Genomic DNA, 23,324 nt, shown 5'->3' on the forward strand with positions numbered 1-23,324 from the left:
TTATAATTACACTACACAACAACACATACATACTTTATTTTATTTCAACACATTCATTTATCACACAATCATACAAAACATTATTTACACTAAACAAAATAAAATTCACAAGCAAAGTCGGGCGATAACTGCAGTATAGCGGCGGCGATAATATTTCGCTAGTACATCGGTGCATAGACGAACCTGTCGTCGCATTTTTACCGATCCACCGCCACCAGTCGAAATCTGACTTGCGAGCGCGCATCCCGTATTATCTTTTCTGTTCTACGCCTTTTATAATTTTTGCTTTTTGTTTCGTGTACTGCTTGTGTTGCTTGGACTATCTGTTTCTTGTTACTTTCTCCTTCTTTCTTTATATTTGTGTTCGTCTTAAATAAAAACTTTCTTTGTGTACTTTTGTGTTTGCAAAGACATTATATTACAACCCAAGACGACTAAACTGGTGACCCCGGAGAACACATTCAAGAGATGTCCAGTTCGAGTGGAAGTGATACAGTTAAATCGCAAGTTAACACGCGGCCACGGCGACACGGTAAAATGGCGTCTCCGGTCGCAGCGACAGACTTAACAACTTTTTCGTCGCCACCCTCACATTTACGTATCCCACCTTTTTGGCCTGAAAAACCTGCTATATGGTTCGCTCAAGTCGAAGGACAATTTGCAGTAATGCGTATAACCGATGATGCGACCAAATTTTACCACATCTTGAGTACCTTAGACAGGCAGTATGCAGCCGAAGTTGAAGACATTCTTACCGGCCCACCTGACTACAATCGACTCAAAGATGAGCTCATCAAGAGACTATCAGTGTCGCGGGAGAATAAGGTGAAGCAGTTGCTCATGCACGAACAGCTCGGAAGCCGCAAGCCTTCGCAATTCCTACGGCACCTGCAAGATCTCGCTGGTCCCGGAATACCCGAGGACTTCGTTAAAACCATTTGGACAAGCCGTCTACCCACTGGATTGCAGCCAATCATCGCTTCGCAGCCATCGTTGCCTCTCGACGCACTGGCGGAACTTGCCGACCGGGTCAATGACATCGCGACCCCGGTACCGCAGGTAGCAAGCGCTACCACGTCTACGCATATCGACGAGTTGACACGACAAGTAGCAGAGCTGACAAAGCAAGTGAGCGCACTAACCGCGCAAGTCAACCATCACCCAAGCAGAGGACAACGGAGATCGACAAAGCAACAGCGCAGCAGATCTTCATCTCGCCGCCGGTCACAGTCTAACTACAGACAGCACCCCATATGTTGGTATCACTTCAAATATGGTACCAAAGCCGTAAGATGTATCCAGCCGTGCGACTACAAGGCGTCGGAAAACAGTCAACAGTCCGGACAGTCGCTGATGGCGACACAAGACTGCCGCAACACCACGGGTCGCCTCTTCATCACGGGCAGTAAAACAAAAAATCAATTTCTTATTGATACCGGTAGTGATATTTGTGTCTACCCAGTGTCCGCACTTCGAGAGCGTCGTTATAAAACTTCTTTTCAACTCAGTGCCGCGAATGGTTCAGTGATAGATACTTATGGATATATCGAACTTAATCTTAATTTAGGTTTACGTCGTGACTTTCCATGGCGCTTTGTTGTTGCTGATGTCACAATGGCTATTATTGGTGTTGATTTTCTTTCTCATTACAACCTTATTGTTGACATCAGCAACCAACAACTAATTGATACTTTAACCAATCTTAAGTTTGTAACATCTATATATAAAAATAATTGTCTTGTCACAAGTGTAAAAATTCCAACTGGTGGTAGTGGTAGGTATCACAATATTCTAGCACAATATCCGGAAATAACTCGCCCCGCTGGTACTCCGGGTATCGTCAGACATCACACGACACACCACATCATCACCACACCAGGTCCACCTGTATCGCTGCCGCCCCGTCGTCTCGCCCCAGATAAACTGAGAATCGCCAAACAGGAATTCGATGCCATGCTACGTAACGGCACGGCACGCCCTTCCTGCAGCCCATGGGCATCACCACTTCATCTGGTGTCAAAAAAAAAAGACGACGGCTGGCGTCCATGTGGTGACTACAGATCATTAAATGCACGAACCATACCCGACAAATATCCTATTCGTCATATACATGACTTTTCACATTGTTTGTCCGGATGCACAATTTTCTCTGTTGTCGATTTACAAAAAGCTTATAATCAGATACCAGTAGCTAAGGACGACATTTTAAAGACAGCGATCACAACACCTTTTGGATTGTTCGAATTTCCGTATATGACATTCGGACTGCGCAATGCGGCGCAAACTTTTCAAAGATTCGCTGACGAGATGACGCGTGGACTGGATTTTACATTTCCTTACATCGATGATTTTTTAATTTTTAGCAAATCAGCCCAGGAGCACGAAGACCACCTGCACCAACTCTTCACACGCATGAAAGAGTATGGCGTTTTGGTTAATACTACCAAATGTGTCTTCGGCGTCCCAGAAGTCACGTTTTTGGGTTACCAAATCTCCGAGAAGGGTACCAAGCCTCTGGTAAGCAAGGTCGAGGCAATCGCAAATTTTCCTGTCCCAAAAACCGTCAGAGAACTCCGGCGATTTTTGGGCATGATAAATTTTTATCGGCGATTCCTACCCAACGCTGCCCAGATACAAGCGCCTCTCAACGCATTGCTAGTTGGTTCCGTTAAAGGTGCGCAACCCGTGGCTATTGAGGGAAAGTCATTGCAAGCCTTCCAAGACTGCAAAACCAGCCTATGCAATGCAGCTCTCCTAGCCCATCCCGATACTCAAGCAAAGTTGAGTCTCGTGACAGACGCTTCGGACTCTGCAATAGGTGGAGTACTCCAGCAGCTTAAAGGTGGAGATTGGCAGCCGTTAGCATTTTTCTCTCGAAAATTGAGCCCTTCGCAGTCAAAATACTCGCCGTACGACCGAGAGCTTCTCGCCATATATGAGAGCATAAAATACTTCCGGCATATGCTTGAAGCAACAAACTTTACTGTGTATACTGACCACAAACCTTTATGTTACGCATTTCATCAGCCGAAGCATAACTGTTCGCCGCGTCAGTACAGACATCTGGACTTCATCTCCCAGTTCACCACGGACATAAGGTTTGTTTCGGGCAAAGACAACCTTGTCGCTGACACCTTGTCTCGCATCTGTGAACTGCAGATGCCTGTGGACTTGGAAGAAATGGCCAAGCTACAAACCACAGATCCGGAGCTGGCAGAACATTTATCGGGTGGAACATCTTTACGCCTGACTAAGATGAGCGTCCCTGGAAGTCAAGCTGTTTTGTACTGCGACGTCAGTACGCAGATGCCCAGGCCGTTCGTCCCACGAGAGATGCGTCAGAAGGTATTTCAGTGCCTTCATTCACTCAGCCACCCCGGTCCCAACGCTTCAGCCAAACTCGTTGCACAACGATTCGTTTGGCCACTAATGCGGAAAAATTGCCGTGAATGGTCTAAGGCATGTTTAAATTGCCAGCGCTCGAAGGTCACAAGACACGTCACCGCCCCTGTGGGCAGGCATGACCTACCTTCAGCACGATTCAAACATGTCCACCTAGACTTGATCGGACCCCTACCGCCAGCAGGTGATTATCGGTACTGCCTTACAGCCGTCGATCGCTTTACGCGATGGGCAGAAGCTGTACCTCTAACCGACATCACCGCCAAAACAGTGGCCACAGCATTCATTTCTTGTTGGGTGTCCCGATACGGTTGTCCTGTCGAGGTTGTCACCGACCGCGGCAGACAATTCGAGTCGGATCTATTTCAACGGTTGTCCAAGTCCATCGGCTTTGATCACCGTAGAACAACAGCATATCATCCACAGTGCAACGGTTTGGTTGAACGTTTTCACCGGCAGCTGAAAGCTGCGATAACTTGCCACGCAGACGCAAACTGGACTGAGACCTTGCCACTCGTCCTTCTTGGTATAAGGACTGCTTTCAAGGAAGACCTCCAAACGTCATCGGCAGAGCTGGTATACGGTGAACCTCTTCGCCTACCTGGTGAATTCTTCGGCCATAATATCACACACCACACTACCGATGTTACCGACTTCTTAGCTCGTATGAGGTCCTTTGCAGAGAAGATACGCCCAGTCCCTCCTCAACACCATTCGACACAAAAAACATTCGTTTTTAAAGACCTCGCCACTTGTAGTCATGTATTCCTCCGAGAAGACTTGTTACGTGGCTCACTTCAACCTACCTATACAGGACCACACGAAGTACTTAAAAGAGGCGATAAATATTTTTCTATTTTTGTCAAAAACAAAGCTGTGACGGTAAGTATAGATCGCCTTAAGCCGGCATATATACTATGCAATGACACCGGCACGACCTTAAGTCACACATCTCCACCAGATACACCACCCACTGCACCAGATACACCAGATACACCACCCACTCCACCACACCAACACCTCCCAGTAAGAACAACACAATCAGGCAGGAGAGTACACTTTCCTGATTATTATCGCCCGTAGGCACGGTCTCCGGAGGGGAGTGATGTGGGTGACTCACATGTATTTATTTATTTTATAATATTTTATTATAATTACACTACACAACAACACATACATACTTTATTTTATTTCAACACATTCATTTATCACACAATCATACAAAACATTATTTACACTAAACAAAATAAAATTCACAAGCAAAGTCGGGCGATAACTGCAGTATAGCGGCGGCGATAATATTTCGCTAGTACATCGGTGCATAGACGAACCTGTCGTCGCATTTTTACCGATCCACCGCCACCAGTCGAAATCTGACTTGCGAGCGCGCATCCCGTATTATCTTTTCTGTTCTACGCCTTTTATAATTTTTGCTTTTTGTTTCGTGTACTGCTTGTGTTGCTTGGACTATCTGTTTCTTGTTACTTTCTCCTTCTTTCTTTATATTTGTGTTCGTCTTAAATAAAAACTTTCTTTGTGTACTTTTGTGTTTGCAAAGACATTATATTACAACCCAAGACGACTAAAGATCAACAGCTGTTTTAGTCTTTAAGCTCTGCCCTATCATATTTCCGCTGCGGCACAAGTAGACGTTGAAACTAAGCTGTTTGGTCTCCAACTAATACTTGAACGGGGTCATAGATGGCCAGAGTGGCTTATAGGAAGCGTCCATTATTTAGTAGCACACTTGTGGATGACCTTTGTCACTACTGACCTGAACCACTTTTTTAATGACACATTTTCGACCATGTCACTGCTCTTACGTAATTCCATTGAAGCCTTTTTCGACCCAAAGTTTCGTGTGTCATTGAGTGACGAAGTAAAAGTTCCTATATATAGGACTGCTTACACGTATAGGGTATGAAGAAGGTTATTCACCATATGGTGACCGTATTAACCTTCTAGCTGTGATTCACATGAAATTGTATTAAAAAGTTTACAAGAACGCTAATTGTAATGTTTTTCGGTATCTTCTGATGTTTTCGCTGGTCTAGCTTGAAAACGTTTTTATTTATTGCATGGTTGGGTGGACGATCTCACAGCCCACCTAGTATTAAGTGGTTACCGGAGCCCATAGACATCTACGACGTAAATGCGCCACCCACCTTGAGATATCAGTTCTAAGGTCTCAGTATAGTTACAACGGCTGCCCCGCCATTCAAGTCGAAACGCATTACTGCTTCACGGCAGAAATAGGCAGGGTGGTGGTACCCACCCGCGCGGACTCACAAGGGGTCCTACCACCAGTAAACGGAGAGGATACTGGAGCAAATCTTTGCCTTTCACGATGCTGCGGTTTTCATTACCAAATGCAGTGTTGTTGACGATTTTGGTACTATATAGTACGAGGGCGGCACTGAAAATTTCGGGAATTAACGAAGTGACACAACATTACTATTTAAAAATGTATTTATTGCTTTTCGAAGTATTCTCCGCGAAATTTGACACATTTTTCCATACGATGGAACCAATCATTGAAGCAACCACTCCATTCGGAAGTTGGGGTCTCCAAAATGGCCGTTTTGTAGGCGTCCACAGCTTCTTCAGGTGATGAAAATCTCTGTCCACGCAATTTATTCTTTATTTTAGGGAAAGTATAGAAATCATTAGGGCTTAAGTCGGGGCTGTACGGCGGATGGTCTAATAATTCAATGTTTTCTTGCTCTAAAAACTCTTTTGTTCTGTGCGCGGTGTGAGAACTCACATTGTCGTGATGGAGGATGATGCGGCGGTTGCAGTTCTCTTTACGGAGTTCAGAAACGACCTGTGGCAAACAAATGCTAGCATACCATTCTGCATTAACCGTTCTTTGTTCCTCAAGAGGAATAGTCGTAACATGGCCGGTTTTGGAGACAAACGTGGCCACCATTTTTTTTGCAACACTCGGTGAACGAACAATTTTTGTTGGCTTTAACTCATTTTCGAACACCCAAACTCGTGACTGGTTTTTTGTTTCGGGTTCGTACGCGTATATCCAGGATTCGTCACCTGATACAATGTTGTATACAGCATTTGAGGATCCTGCGTGGAATCTTTCGAGAGTTATGACGCACCAAGTAACGCGAGCCGCTTTTTGCTCTTCACAGAGCGAATGCGGTGTCCATCGGGAAAACAACTTTTTTACACCTAATTGTTCATGCAAGATTATTTGTATTTGACTCATGCCAATGTCTAAAGTTGCCTGAATTTCGCGGTATGTCACATGTCGATCTTCCTCAATCAGCTTACGCACAGCATCAACGCTTTCTTGGGTAACTGCAGTTTTTGGATGACCTTGACGGGGATCATCACTGAGCTTGACACGTCCACGTTGAAACTCAGCAAACCAGCGATAAATTGTGGTTTTGGATGGGGCTTCATCACCAAATGCAGAAATCATCCGGTCAACACACTGTTTTTGTGTTAAACCACTTCGAAAGTCATAATAAATCATCGTTCTTGAATTTTCTCGAGTCAATTCCATTTTCTCAACGACTAAACAAGTTTGACAAAACCTCGTGACAAGACCGAGAATCTTTTTTTATATAAATAAATGGTATTCGATTTTTAAAACCAAGGAGTTTTCAATTAAAAAGATTTTAATATGACAGGAATAGTGGAAATATTCCGTTCCCGATACTTTTAGTGCAGCCTAGTATGTATTTATCTAACGCGATCACGTAGATAAAATGTAATGGTACACATATCATATATCGGTTATGTGAATATGTGATACAATCTTCTAGTCGGATGTACAGTGAGAAAAAAATGTGAGAATTAATGCAATTATGAGTCTCCATTTCTGCCGTGAAGCAACGTTTGAAGAGTGGCTAGAGGCTAGCTGGTGTACCAGTACAAGGGAGATCTCAATCATATACTTCAAAGAGCACTGCGGTTATTACAATGTGGTTTCTATGGGTTTTTGGATCACGGCTCGTTGTCATATTACCTTCCACAGCGTCAGACCAGCGGTACTTGGGCCTCCCTACGGGGCGGCGTCCCTCCGGTACACCCGCGTACACCCGTTTCACAGCCCGATCCTGCTCCATACGTACTGCATGCCCAAACCATCCGAGCCTCCGTGCCTTCATCACCCCCAGAATATTTGGCTCACCAAAAAGCCTCTCCACGTCCTTATTTTTCCGGACGTGCCAAGAACCGTCTTCTTTTTGAACTGGTCCTAGTATTTTTCTCAATACCTTTCGCTCAGTCACGAGAATTTTTGCCTCTTCTTTCTGTGTAAGCGTCCATGTCATATTGGTGATGCACTATTTATTTATTTTCGTTTTGTTGTCCTACGCATCAGACATGTGCTGAAATGTACAATAACATTTTAGGTTTCGACTACCGAAAGATGTGTACACATTTATTCATCAAATTTGAGGAGACATATTAATGAAAAGTTTCCAAATACTTGAACCCTTGAAGACTATATGTTTAATGCTTCTGTCTTGAGGTTAACTTTTTCGGGCTGTTAACATTACTGGTAAAAAATATCACTGGATTTGTGGTAAAACGTTACGATAGAACAAAAACTATCATTCTAAAGTTTCAGACCAAAAATGTTTCTTATATCGTCAAAACTATGCGTGTGTTTGTCCAACAACTTATCACACATCCTTTTCAAAAACCGTTTCGGCGATCGCAAAAACTTGAAGACTGAGGTTCAATATCCGCCGGGTTCAATGTCACCGAAGTTTGACAATGATGATGTCATGCCCTCTCTCTCTCGTGTGCACTGGGCCGTATGTCGTTATTGAATATGTTAGATTATACAAATATTAAGCGCAATCGGAGGATCGATTTATCTCAAATCAAAGTAGTGTTTCCGGCCATTATCCGAAGACGTACTTTGCATCTGCCCTCCTCTAGCTGCTACTGTTACGAAATGTAAAGAAATTTCATATCGATTTATAACTAAGCATTAGCATACACATATTGCTCCTTACCGAATGCACTTTAAGGTCACATAATATTAATGCTAGATTATAAAACAAAGATTAATGGAACTATTTTTGAACGCAAAAAGGGGAAACCTCGATATCTATGAAAAAAATTGTTTTAAACGCCAAATGTGTAATGCGGCCCATGTACTCATACGAACTATGCGATTAACCGTCGTTGATGTCCAAGTATCACTTGACTTGAGCGATGAAGGAATAACATAGACTGGTAGTATGAATACTGCACTTTTTTAAACTTTCTATGCCTACGCTCGTAGTCCGAATTGTGAGTCCACACAGACGAGTATTAGCATCCTTATTTATAACCGCGAGGCAGTCACGCAAACCTTTCTATGTGCATAGTGCGAGTTTTTAACGTTCTTTATAGCGTAAAAGTTAACTCTTTGTATGCAGTTAGAACAGCGCCCCTAGCGGCAAACGCAGACAAACGTTCCAACTCCGTACAAATTTGAGTTAACTTTTACGCTATCGAGAACGTTAAAAAACTCGCACTAAGCTCACTGAAGGTTAGCACGGCTGGTGGGTTGTGTCAGTCAACTTGCGAAGTCGATGCGGTGAGTGCTTAATACAAAATGAGCTTGTCTGAACAGACATTACGAAGGGCATTCCTACTTCCGAACCGGAGTGTATGAAAGTTTTGCGGTCCAAGCAAGCAAGAAGGTCCTTCTTCAAATGAGGCTTGTGGAAAGTACCTACTTAACGGTGGGCAGCGGCTTGGCTCTACCCCTGGCATTGCTAAAGTCCATGGGCAATGGTAACCAATCACCATCAGGTGAGCTATATGCCTACTCAGGTGGCTATTGTCTGCCTACAATGACAATAAAAAAAGAGCCACCCTGTACCACCAGTTCTTGCGACGCAACCCCTACCGATACAAACTGACGTCATTATTACGTCGTCCCGGTCACCGTCCTCGTCGAACCCGTCGCTTGCGACGAAGGGCTCGACGAGCGAACTAACCCATAGACACAGCCCACTGAGTTTCTCGCCGGATCTTCTCAGTGGGTTGCGTTTCCGATCCGGTGGTAGATTCTGCGAAGCACTGCTCTTGTTTGGGTCAGTATTAGCAACTCTCCGATTGAGCCCCGTGAGCTCACCTACGTTAGAACGAAGCTGAAATAGCCTCTCAAGGCTAACAGGATAGGTAGGAAAAAAAAAAAATCGTCGTCGTGGAATTAATTCCTTTTATTTACTTACTGTATAGACAAATGAACGTTTTCACAGATCACCTGGCGTTAAGTTCAATCGTATGTAGTAAACAAATGGTTTTGTGTGACCTAAAATAATTTTTCGCTCTCACAACTATGTCACACGTCGAGCACAGGTATTTGTAGCGTATCAGAGCGCGGAGCATTAACCCATTGCCCTCTTAACTTTGGCCACAACAATACCGACATGACGGCGTTTTACCGACGAACTTTTGCCGACTCGTATACGTACATTAAATTCAAAAACCATTTACGGGACTTCCATAACGACAAAGAAACGCGCGTCTTTTCATTTTATTTGGACGGCCATCGGTTCGATTTCAAGAATCAATTTTCAAATGTTATTGCGTTCATTAACTACTTCAACTGTAAACAATACAGGCATTCGGTAAGTCTGTATATTGTACAACGAAACTATGTACTAACAAACCCGAGATTAAATCAGAATTATGATTATATATTATATATATTATATATTGATAATTCATTAATTAAATCAAAGTTGAAATAGTAGTTTTAAACTATTATTTAAAACTACTATTTCAACTTTTAAAATTTCATATTGTATGTATGTGCATATTTACGACATCCGACCCGCATGACCTCCGCCGCCTAGTGTTAGACCCCATTCCTAACATACATTGTCTTAAGTAACAGGGTCACTCTTTTAAACTGGGTGACCTGACTCCAGTAGTAGCATTGATCCAACGCCGACCCACTTAGTAGAAGCTAGGAGATAATGATGTACTATATTAAATCTGTAGGAATTTATTATTTCTGTCACGATTGATTCGATATTGAATGCTGTTCATCTCTAGCGCTCCGGTCATCGTTCTCGTCGAACCCGTCGCTTGGGACGAAGGGCTCGACAAGTAAATTAACCCTCAGACACAGCCCACTGAGTTTCTCGCCGGATCTTCTCAGTGGGTCGCGTTCCCGATCCGGTGGTAGATTCTGCGAAGCACGGCTCTTGCTAGGGTTCGTATTAGCAACGTCGTCAGGTTTGAGCCCCATGACCTCACCTACTAGTTAAGGTTACGCTGAAATAGGTCTCAAGGCTCTTAGCTTAGGTACGAGAAAAAAAAAAAAACTAGCACGAGCGTTAGGAGACTACAAACGATCTGTCAGCTTGTCTGCAGTCGGCTGAGTCTAATCTACTACAAGTCGAAGTCGTCGTGGCCTAAAGGATAAGACGTCCGGTGCATTCGTATCTAGCGATGCACCTAGCGGTGTTCGAATCCCGCTGGCGGGTACCAATTTTTCTAATGAAATACGTACTCAACAAATGTTCACGATTGACTTCCACCGTGAAGGAATAACGTTCGATCTAAGTCTCGATGCGGGAGGCGGATTCACGTTGTCATGTCCATGGCATACCAAGCTGACTAATGCAAATGAAAACGATACATAAACGATGAATCAAAAACATGAAACTAAAGGTTGATTTGTATATTACTTATTTGTATGCGTGAGTTAAAAAGTCATTCTCACAGAAAAATTTAATTTGAACAACACAAAAAAGTCTTCATTTAAAACCGCCAGTCAATTTTTGATGTGGCAATACTTTTTATTTAATTTTTTTATCGCGTAATCGAGCACCGGAATATTAAAATGGCGGATTAAAAAATGAAGGCTGAGTTCAGTGAAGTTACTGATTTTTGATCTTACTCCTTTGAGGCGGGTGGGAAACATGCAGCAACGCTTCTGCGTCACGAGGAAATTCTAGAATAAATGTAAACCTTCAGCTCATTCAGGCCAACGATACACGAACGAAGCGAAGATCAACATCCTAACATTACCTTTACTAATTCGCAGCGGAACCCCAGATCTATGATTTATGATTTATTTACACGAAACTAATGTCGTCGACCCCACGAGATGTACTCTGTACGTGCGCGTGTGTAAATTCATCATTTTCACATCGGGGTGTCAAATAATTACTGTTCACTTTGAACGAGAATAAATTGCAATCGTTCGTCGAAGATGTCATTGAATGCGCTTCCAGACATCGGCTTTATATCCTGTAACTGTGTCTGAAGCTAGACGCCGCTCTGTGCCGCTTCCCTAGTGCTGTGACACGTCTAGCTTCGAACCGGTTAGAGAGGGTTTCAGAGATGGTATAATTGGCGATTTGATTAACTCTTTAGTATCATTGCTGGTCCTGTGCGGGATTCAAGCGTTCCTTCATGTCAGCCGCATATTCGACTCTGTCTATAGTATACTAGAATAAGCCAACAATATGAACATATATATTATATAATTTCAGGCGGAAAGATACAAGGAAAGACGCCGACTGGCAACACCGAGCCCTACCCCTTCACCACCCCGCCGGCAGACACCCAATACTCCGACCTCGTCCGGAACTTGGTTCAAGTCTTTGGATCGATTGACAAGGAAGAAAGGAAAGAGTCCTAAGGTAATGTAGCTCTATCTGTTGGCAACTAGTGGAATTAATGTTAGGAAATTTTAGTTTATTATTGTTTTCTTTTAGGTCGACAAGGAAAGCTCTCTATCAATGCAAGAGGAACCCAAGAAATCCTGGATGAAATCGCAGAGCAGACCTCTGAACTCACCAGCGAAAAATCTGAGGTTCTTCGGCGACACGGACCCGGATTCCGATGCCAACGTCAAGCAAAACGTGACTAAAACAAAAAGTCATCCGCAACCAAAAACTCGCGGGACACTCCGGAAGACAATATCGAATTCAAGTACAGGAATCGACGAGATAGACCACCCCGAGCTCTCCGGCAAGAGCTACTCACTCTCCAACCTCCATCGGGATGAGGTGGATAGAGAATCACCGCGCACCAAGCAATACTACAAAAGGAACCTTCAAAATATATCCGAAATCCAGAGCAACTCTGAGAATGAGAGTCAGTTCAATCGGAAAGTCGATACGAAACCTCCAATCCCTTATGACAGATCCAGAAGTCACAGTAGTTCAAAGACTCTAAAAGCTAAGAGCGATGCCCGAAGGAGAACCGACGAAAGGGGCAGCTCGTCTGATTTAAGAAGCAGTAAACAAGAATTGAACAGGGACATGAAGTGAGTTTAGGCGATTTTTTATAGATTTTGAGTTCTTGTAATCTATCTGTTCTTAATTTTAATAACTTTTATAGGCTTGTCACATTAGAAATTAAATGACAAACCTTCGGCAAAATAACAAGGATTATAATAATCAGGGACTGATCGCGATGCACAATTTTTTGCTTTAGATTATTAAAAAACAAAATTTCAACTTGCTAAGCATTTTCACAACTGTGTTAGAAATTTTAGGTTGATTGACTTTCCTATATATTCTGCATCACCGAAAATTTAATAGTCATTTGAGATGAAAAGTTGGCAAAATCTAGATATTTATTTATTTTTATTTATTACACTTCATGTAAAATTTACATTGGCGGACTTAATGCCTAAGGCATTCTCTACCAGTCAACCAAAGGTAGTGCAGAGTAAATAGTGGTAGGTGCAATGAAATTTATATTAGGTAACGAATACATACAAAAAAGTATATCTACATATATACAAAATCACATATACATATACATACATACATATATACACACATACATACATACATATAATAGTTTATACAGTATTAAAAGGAATATATTAATAAATTTCCTTAACAAATAACTTCATCAAGTTCATGACGATTCCGCTAACTTTTCCAACAGCATTCGCCGAACCCTTAACTTGAACGTGCAGCGGTTAGTAATAGTCCTGATCTCGAGAGGAAGCGCATTCCATAGCAGAACAGATTGCAGAAGCAAATATTGTTGTTACTATGTCAATGTTAATGTGACAGAGCGAGATTAAAATTTATTATCTATCTCTTACTCCTTCCGGGTTGAGCTTAGCCGTGGTAGACCATGTAAGAGATCCGAATTGCGTATTGTCTGAATTTTCAAGAAAACCGTACATAGTACATGAATAGTGCCTAGAAACGAAATAGTTGTGGATAATTTTACTTTATACAATATTTCGAACGTTTAAGTTATCATAAAGACCCTACTATGTATAAATTATTTAGATTTGGTCTATTTAGTGAGATCCCTCTCAAAATATTGCAAAGTAACCAGCTAACTTTTATCTTGTTACATACATAAGTTTATGAATACTTATCGTTTATTCAAATAGATGCCCTTTAAAATTGTTTATTGTTCAATTATATTGATTAAGAATCAAGTTAATGTTTGTCCACAACTGACCATTTTTAAAATTTTCTAGGGGCATAACGATCTAGTATGTATATCCAAAAATGATTAGGATATCATTTTAACCATATTTTGCGTTTTAAGGAAAAACATTTTTTATTATTTTTTAATTTCCTATCATTAATGACTTTTTCGGGGCTAAAATTATTGACCTGACCGAAAAACGTTCAAAAATATTTGCAAAATAACTGGTGGTAAAAATACTACCGTTGCCCTTCAAAGAGTTAAATAATGATATCGATTTCATCTGAGTTTATTAAGTAACTTTCAAGTTGTGTACCGCCCCAACTAAATCGCATTGAATTGTAAACACAAAAATTACACTTTTTAGACATAGACGAAGGACTCCAGTAACTAACTCCGGAGAGAGTAGTACAGAAGGGGATTCTAGTCACCAATCACAACGCAGCGTTGTTTATCTACATGCAACAACAGGTAACGGAAAATCGATTTAAAATTCATAATTTCACTAAATCCATATGCTATTTTATAATTCACAAAAAAGAACTATGTTCGTAATCGTAATAACGTCATATTATAATAATAAGATGATTTTTATGTAAAAGCATTGTTTTTTTTTCCCAGTGGGTGATATTCCAGACCCCGGTCGAATATCACGCAATCGTTCAAGAGACGACGTTTCATCTATCAACTCTTCAAATATTCAAGTCCGTAGCACCACAAAAAGTTTCTCTATCTTCGCCCCATGGACCCCGAAGCATTATAGCGATCAATACGACGTCCATTATGCACAGAAACCAAGAAAAATGAAACCGAAAGAAACTATGAAGAAAGCAGCATCGACTAAAACTTTAACAGATGAGAGACCATCATTGCAAAAGAATAAATCGTATAGTCAAAGCACTTTGACCAAACGACCTCAAAATAATCGACTAACTAGTTCTAGTACAACACTATACAAAAAACCCGAAAAAAAAGTTGAGAGTACACGAAAGTCAACGCCTAGAGACGGGAAAAGATCGGCAGACGTGAGCAGTCGGGATAGTGATAGGGAACGCGTTTCGCGCTCGATATCGATGCCCAAAGATAACAATAAAAAGGCTGGTTGGTTTAAATTATCGAGTAAGAATAAAAAACCTGAAATTAACACTCGTGTGCGATGAGGATAAAAAATTCATAAGGTTTTTTTTTTATTTGAATATCAGTAAAGACAAAACTTATAACGATACAAAGTAATATAATGAATGAAGCTATAACCATTTCGGTTTGAAAATAATTACGAAGTTCAGCCCTTACAATTAATAACGAGAAAATTTAGCTTGTTTCAAAATAGTAATATAAACTGTGGTTTAAAAAAAATCTTATAGATCTACCAAGAAATAGAGCATTTTTCTTTTTAGTAAAAAGAAGAAAAAAGTAGTTCCAAGATTCATCGTAGAACAAAATGCCGTGGTGCTATATAATTTTAATTAAATACCTAAGTTTTTACTTTTGTTCGACAGTGCCATTGACACTATGTTTCGTTACCATTAAAATTATAAATTAGTCTTATCAAAATGCTTCCATGAAACTAACTTAGTAATATTAAATAATATTTGTGCATACGTAACTTTGCTTGTAAGTTGAATTTTATTAATTAGGTAATGATATGCCTTTTAGTGACTGGCTCTAAGTTCAAAATTATACATTTATTCTTCATAACATAGGTAGTTATTGTGAAGTCTTACGATCTAATTTATAAAAGCGTTATTTTTGAAAAAATTAAAAGCACAAGAATAGATGCCTGTGCCTAGGTAGGAACCAGTATAGCACTGTGCTATTTATTTCTGATATAAGTACTTTGAATATTATTAATCGCCGACCTTAATTTTAACAATTTAGTTCCGTCCATTAAAATAATAATAAAATGTAACTATATTTCCTTTGTGAATGTTTTTATTAGAGTCATAAATAATTCTAACTTAACTGTGAACGATTTTTAAATAAAACGATTAATAAATTATTTTTGTTTCATTGTTTAACATAATAATATAGTAGTCTTTAGTACCCTAAAGACAAAGATCAAAATCTCAACTAAAGTTTTCTACAAGTTCGTAATATAATTATAAACATTCCGTAAACAATTTAAAATTTAAAATTAAAATCTTTAAAATGTTAAATCCTCTCAATGAAAATGAAAATAAAGTAATTCGTCAACAGTGTCACCATATTTAATTACGTAGCGATATAGAGGGTAGAACTACCTCCATGCATAAAGAAAAGAAAGATTTGCGCAAAAAGTTTTTTTTTACATTAACATTAATAGATAATAAATACACTTAGGATATTAATGACCAAATCTTCGTCTCGTTTATATAAAAACATTGAATAGACGAAACTAATCTGAATATGGTCAAAGAACGAACCATTAAAATTTGTGTTTACGAATTCTTTTCTTTGAATTTATTTTCATCATTTGAGGAAAAATTCAACAGCTATTCTTTTATCCAGGCTTCTTTGTATAGCAATTGTATTAACTATGATGAAAATCGACTGTTAAGTATTAATATGGATACCCTTAATAAGTGTCATACCTGAAATATGGAGGGTATAATTAAGGAGTATTGTTCAATTTGAGGGGATTGGGTTCTGTAGGTGAGGGGCTATTTAAAAACACTGCTTCATGGTTCATATAATTATATTGCAAATACTTTGTACACTATTACAAGATTATAATATTTTATTTTTATAAGACTCTTAGATGTTGCTCTGGCCGTGTCTATATGAGAAGTCATTGTCTTCACTGACGAGAAGACAATTAAGTATTTGTTTTAAACATTTAAAATAATTCCAATATTAGAAATCTGTAACCTTACATGTGTCAAGTGTTGCCGGCCATTACTTTTATATTTTTTTTTTTTTTTTTTTATTGCTTAGCTGTGTGGACGAGCTCACAGCCCACCTGATGTTAAGTGGTTACTGGAGCTCATAGACATCTACAACGTAAATGCGCCACACACCTTGAGATATAGTTCTAAGGTCTCAGTATAGTCACAACGGCTGCCCCACCCTTCAAACCGAAACGCATTACTGCTTCACGGCAGAAATAGGCGGGGCGGTGGTACCTACCCGTGCGGACTCACAAGAGGTCCTACCACCAGTAAAAAACTCCAACAAGTATCATCTCAGTATATTAAAAAGTGTACGCTGAAATGGAACCATTTAAGGTGGCGGCGTGGTCGCAAGCGGATAGATTTTAAAAACAGCGCCAAAAACTAGGTACCACCACATTACGGCTAAGTTCCGTTATGTAATGCGAGCACTAGGAGTGGGTGATATAAATCGTATATAGATTCAATATCTATATATCGCAGCAATATCGTTGAATCCGATATCGCCCCGCACGAAATCTATATATCGATATCAGCCGATACACGATATTGCTCGATGTGATGCGCATCGCCATATCGTACCGATTCGTGAATCGAAATCTATATATCGATATCAGCCGATACACGATATTGCTCGATGTGATGCGCATCGGCATATCGTACCGATTCGTTAATATCAGCAATATTCGTTTGGTTCGTATCGAATCGGCCAGAGTGAGTGAGCGCACGATAGGGATATCATGTGATGAATGAAACAGAAACAGGCATTATCCATACAATTGTAAACCTTATATTTAAGTCCATATGTCTGTAGATTATTCTTAGCGTATCAGCAGGATACAATTTAGGAAAGAAGTTTCAACTTTCGACCCTAACTTGAATGCAGTATAGCCTATTTGCATCGTTGAATTTAATTTCACGCGCTTTGACCTTGAACTAGAATTTTTGGACAAGTGTTTATAAATACTTAAAAGTTTTTTGTGTTTGATTTTTAAAAACACATTTTTCTATTTTTAGTTGAATCCAAATAATTGAGTTTATTTCTTGTGTTTGTATTAAACTTTTGAAAGCTACACTCTTTTGGTATATTTTGTAATTTTAAATTAAGACACAAAATACTAAAAACTGAAAATAATGTAGCCAGTCCTAAGCCTGATAAAAGCATGAAGGAAAGTTTTTTTGATATTTTTATTTTCATGTTCTTTTTATTACTTTAAAATCATATTATAAATTGATATCAGAAAACCAACCGTATAACGTTGACTTAAATCTATATCTACTACGATATTATATCAGCGTATCGTTTCAAATCTCAAATATCATGAATCGAGAAAATCTACTAGCATCCATCAATATATAGATTCAGAAAATATATAGATTCAATATCCGATATTGATACTCGATATATAGATACGATTCGATACGCGGCAAAACCGACATTACCCACTCCTAGCGAGCACTGTAAGGTTTGACGATTGAATTGTAAGAAAATAAATTTTCGGTTAACTCCTTTGTATTATACAAAATAATGGTAATTCAGTGATAATAATTCAATTCAATTAATAAAAGTATGTATGTATTTTTCATCAATGTTTTTTTATGACTTTACAGGTAAAACTATCGTTCGGAAACCGACGCTATAGACAACAATTTCTTTTTTCGTGTTCTGAGATAAAAGTAATAGGTAAAGTAGTAGTAGTAAAAGGTAAAACAATAGGTACCCAATAAAATTAAATAGGTACTAATGTTTTTTAATGAATGGATACCCAGTATCATCAAAGAATAATACTATAATGATTTGCATTGTAAAAACCACAGGTGGCCCTGACTTTGGTGATTGATGTTCATGTATAACGGTGACATATATTGAACAGGTATGTTCATTTACCTACAACAGTATTATAAACTCAAAAAAACTTTAATTTTAACAAATTAATACAGTAAAACGATTAGTTGGTAATGGTTGAAAATACAATTACATAATTTAGATTTGGAATGTTAATCTAATACTATCGGAGTTCTAACCTTTATTAGTAATTATACAGCTTTCCTGAAAACATAGGTTTTAGTTAACAACGAAGGATTATGGACTTTCATGAACGATATTCTTGGATTTTGTTTCTTGGCATGAAGGCGATTTATCAATTTACAAATCATCGATAGTGATGTTTATCAACATTAATTCGATGTTTAGAAAATATAATTTATCATTGCATTCTACTGAAGTATAAAACTTCTAAGTCTATGTTGCATCCCTAAAAGCAAACGTCATGCCCGATTGGAAGTCTGAGCATAGATATTTTTTTTTTGGTACAATTTTTCCTTGTTAGGAAAGGCAAGGGGATCTAAGCCCATACATCCTCTGAGCATAGATAATACAAATATATTGTGTGAGTGGAATTTAAAATTAAGAAGAATTTTATTAATCTATGGTTAAAATCCAGTGGAAACTGAGACTTTTTGGCGGTAACGCGAGGAGTGAAGTTGTGTGATTTGTTTTATTTTGTCTATTTAGTGTTTCTTCAAGTTCAAATCTGTAATAACGGTGGTTTATTACCTGTTTAGCATCTGTGAAAGTGCACAAATGCGGAAAAATGAAACAAAGCCGCTGAACGTAACTTCTCGGGATCCTCCAAAAAGTCTGCTGAAAAGTCTCAGTAAATGACCACCATTTTACTGAGATTATACTTCATCCTATATCATCTCATTTCATTTCATAATATCATTTTTCATATAAGAAAGTTATCATTAAAATTATACTTGACCTAAAGGTCTTAGTTACCAGGTCATAAAATCCCTTAAACAAAAAGTGGAAACTGAATATTGATTTTTAGTTTCAACCAGAATTTAAACTTTACCTTTCATTAAAGCTTCGTTAATTTATCATGTCACGAAAGTATCGAGATGCCGCTGCGTCATTGCAACTAAGTGTTCAGAGACATCTGCAAGAATTTAGTGAACTCTCGTCTTCTGAAAATGATGAACCATACGATGCTAGTGTGCTCGAGGAAGTTTTACAAAGATACTGCAAGGGTGGTGGCGATCGCCGTATGCTCAATAGGACCAAGAACATTCTAGAAGAAGCGCTTAGTGGTAATCCTATAACATGCCTCATATGTATAAGCTCTGTCAAACGAACAGATGCTATTTGGACCTGTGGGCATTGCTACTGCTATTTCCACCTCACCTGTGTGCAGAAATGGTCAATCGACAGCGTCACGCTTCGCAGTGACGAGAATGAGGGTCCTGTATCCATTGTGAAACCACAAAAAACCGAGTGGTGCTGCCCAAAGTGTAGATTTACTTACAACAAAACTGACATACCGCGAAAATATTATTGTTTTTGCGGGAAAAACGATGATCCGACATTTCACCCTTGGTTAATACCACATAGCTGTGGGGAGATATGCGAGAAAAGGTTGTCAGCGGGTGATAGCTGTAAACATAAGTGTCTGTTACTCTGCCATCCGGGCCCTTGTCCACCTTGCCCACAGACTGTCAATGGTACCTGTTACTGTGAGAAGGAATTTAAAAAAGTAAGATGCAGTGCAGCTAAATGGTCATGTAACCAAACATGCCAGAAAACATTACTTTGTAAAACTCATAAATGTGAAGATGTTTGCCATGAAGGAGAATGCCCACCTTGTCACTTCTCAAGCTCACAATCATGTAACTGTGGAGCTGAGATAGCCCATAGACCTTGCAATGATCCACACTGGCAGTGTCAGCGACCGTGCCAGAAGTCATACCCTTGTGGCTATCATAAGTGTGAAAAAGTCTGCCATTCAGGGAATTGCGGGCCTTGTCCCAGCTCTGGAAATCAATCATGTCCATGTGGGGCAAATAAACGCTATGTAGAATGCCCTGATACCATCGAAACATGTCTTGGAACATGCAACAAAAAACATGACTGTGAACATACATGTCCAGAGAAATGTCATAAAGGCCCATGTCCACCGTGCCAGGTGTTAGTCCAAAAGAAATGCCAATGTGGAACACACCTCAGATCTCTGCCATGCAGTAAAGAATTCAGATGTGAAACAAAATGCAGAGGAACACGGCCCTGTAGAAAACACAGTTGTGGCCGGAAGTGCTGCAATGGTAACTGTCCACCATGTGAGAAAATATGCGATAAGCAACTCCAATGTGGTCGACATCGATGTACCAATATCTGCCATCTAGGTCCCTGTTATCCTTGCCCCCAAGAAATAAAAGTGCCATGTAACTGTAAAAAAACTATCAAAACCGTTCCATGTGGTAGATACAAAATGATTAAACCACCACGATGCACACTTCCATGTCATTTAAAATACAAATGTGGACATGTAGATGAAAACAAACATTCCTGCCATTTTGGAGAGTGTCCCCCTTGCAAAGCAGTGTGCGGTAAGAAGTATAATAAATGTGAGCACTATTGCAAGAGCACCTGCCATAAATGTGTTTTAGTCGTATTTAGACAAGTCAAGAAACCTGCCACACCCTGGGAAGCTCAACGGCCAAAAACAAAAATCACAGCATTAGACTGCCCTCCATGTGAGACTCCGTTACAATTAATTTGCTTTGGTGAACATGAGACAGACACACAGGCATGTCATTCAGCAAAAAGAAGATCTTGTGGAAGAGAGTGCGGAAAACCTCTAACTTGTGGTAATCATAAATGTACATTGGAATGCCACCTTCTCCGTGAGGATCCTGCTTATAGAGATGTGCCATCTGTCTGCAAACCCTGTGACAAGCCTTGCTTAGTTTCTCGACCTGAGAAATGCACACACAAATGCCCAAAGGGTGCCTGTCACCCAGGACCATGCCCTCCATGTGAGATTTTAGAAAGAGTTGCATGTCATTGCAATGTAACTGAATTATACATACGCTGCAGACAACTGTCTGTAGCTTCTGAAGATATGCTCTCTTGTAAGCAACAGTGCCCGAAGAGCTTGGTATGTGGACACCGTTGCAAAAACACATGTCATTCTGGTCCTTGCACCAATCAAATATGCACAAAGAAGACCAAAGCATATTGTGTATGTAGAAACATTAAAAAAGAGCTTCCTTGTAATTTGATTAGAAATGGTGAAACAAAAATAGAATGTGATGAATCATGTGAAAAGAAAAAACTTGCTGCTAAACTTGAAAAAGAGATGGAAGAACAACGACAAAAGAAGTTAGAGGAAGAAAAGAACAGGAGAGAGCTAGCAGAATATGAATGGAAATTGAGTGGGAAAAAGAAAAACTACAAAGAGAAGAAGATTATCCCCAATAAAGATAACAGGAACATGTTACAAAAGAACTGGATTCCAATTATATCTGTTATAGTTGTGATGTTAGCATTATGTATTTATTGTGTATTGTATAATTAAATCACTCTGCAATTACAGCCATTTTAACTAAATTTATCTACTATTTAGATTGCAATCCAGATTAGATCTAGCTACTACTTGTACGATTTAGCTTATATGTACTGTAATGACTGTAATTTGTTTTGTGCATTAAAAAAAAAAACTTAAAATATTTTGATTGTTAGGCGAACAGAACTTATTACCCACCTGATTAGATCTAGGTACTACTTGTACGATTTAGCTAATATGTACTGTAATGATTGTAATTTGTATTGTGCAAAAAAAAAACTTAAAATATTTTGATTGTTAGGCGAGCAGAACTTATTACCCACCTGATTAGATCTAGGTACTACTTGTACGATTTAGCTTATATGAGTCGTCTATTATCAAAGGTGGCAATCTGTGCATTTGGACAAAAAAATGTTATTGATATGTCAATACAGATTGATTTGAATATAATCGTCTCCTTCAAAGAATACGGTTCAAAACCTCCATTAAATAAAGGTTAATACTTAACCTGTTATTTATCTAAGATGTCGTTCAGAAGAGTTTTGTGACTGCCAATGGAATACAAAGTCAATAATTCGTTTTTCTGATTTACCAATAATTGTCCAAAAGTCACATTGCCGGCTTTGATAATAGTCGACTCATATGTACTGTAATGATTGTAATTAGTTTTGTGCATCAATAAATAAATAAAAATCCTAAAATATTTGATTTTTATTAGAGTAGAACTTATGGCGCCCCACCTGATTATAATGGATACAAGTGTTTTTTTTTCTTTTGTTTCTTTATTGATGTTATAGGCAGACGAGCATACGGCCCACCTGATGGTGAGTGCTACCATTACCCATGGACTTCAACAACGCCAGGGGCAGAGTCAAGCCGCTGCCTACCGTTAAATACTCTCCACAAACCTGGTTCGAAAAAAGACATGGCATAGCGTTCGGGAAATACCATGAAGAGGAACTCATTCCAAAGCCGGATGGTACGTGGCAAAAAGATCTCTGGATACGCACTGTGTATAAACGCAGTGATTCCAGGTAGTATGGACGAACTCTACTCTGGTGGCGGGCAGTGCGATGGTTTTTTTTTTTATTGCTTAGATGTGTGGACGAACTCACAGCACACCTGGTGTCAAGTGGTTACTGGAGCCCATAGACGTCCACAACGTAAATGCGCCACCAACCTTGAGATAAAGTTCTAATTCTCAAGTGTAGTTACAACGGCTGCCTCGCCCTTCAAACCGAAACGCATTACTGCTTCACGGCAGAAATAGGCAGGATAGTGGTACCCACCCGCGCGGACTCACAAGAGGTCCTGCCAC

At 39.5% G+C, this 23,324-nt stretch overlaps 3 protein-coding genes across 3 annotated transcripts in view; 2 read left to right on the forward strand and 1 right to left on the reverse strand.

The window, feature by feature from the left end:
* blo (bloated) overlaps positions 1 to 15,791 on the forward strand; it is a 93,222-nt gene extending 77,431 nt beyond the window's left edge. The window contains exons 8-11 of the mRNA XM_089735698.1: positions 11,880 to 12,029; positions 12,105 to 12,658; positions 14,162 to 14,265; positions 14,416 to 15,791. Of these exons, the coding sequence (XP_089591824.1) occupies positions 11,880 to 12,029; positions 12,105 to 12,658; positions 14,162 to 14,265; positions 14,416 to 14,954 (1,347 nt within the window). The 3' untranslated portion in view covers positions 14,955 to 15,791. The remainder of the gene's footprint in view (positions 1 to 11,879; positions 12,030 to 12,104; positions 12,659 to 14,161; positions 14,266 to 14,415) is intronic.
* LOC149500736 (uncharacterized) overlaps positions 1 to 23,324 on the reverse strand; it is a 187,131-nt gene that overhangs the window by 3,867 nt on the left and 159,940 nt on the right. The gene's annotated exons all lie outside the window — the stretch shown is intronic.
* LOC114251285 (NF-X1-type zinc finger protein NFXL1) lies at positions 19,133 to 22,707 on the forward strand. The gene has a single exon (XM_028185495.2). The coding sequence runs from the start codon at positions 19,547 to 19,549 to the stop codon at positions 22,016 to 22,018; it is 2,472 nt and encodes an 823-aa protein (XP_028041296.2). The 5' UTR covers positions 19,133 to 19,546; the 3' UTR covers positions 22,019 to 22,707.

Source organism: Bombyx mandarina, chromosome 20 (assembly GCF_030267445.1).
Source record: "Bombyx mandarina strain Sakado chromosome 20, ASM3026744v2".
Taxonomy (NCBI): Eukaryota; Metazoa; Arthropoda; class Insecta; order Lepidoptera; family Bombycidae; genus Bombyx; species Bombyx mandarina.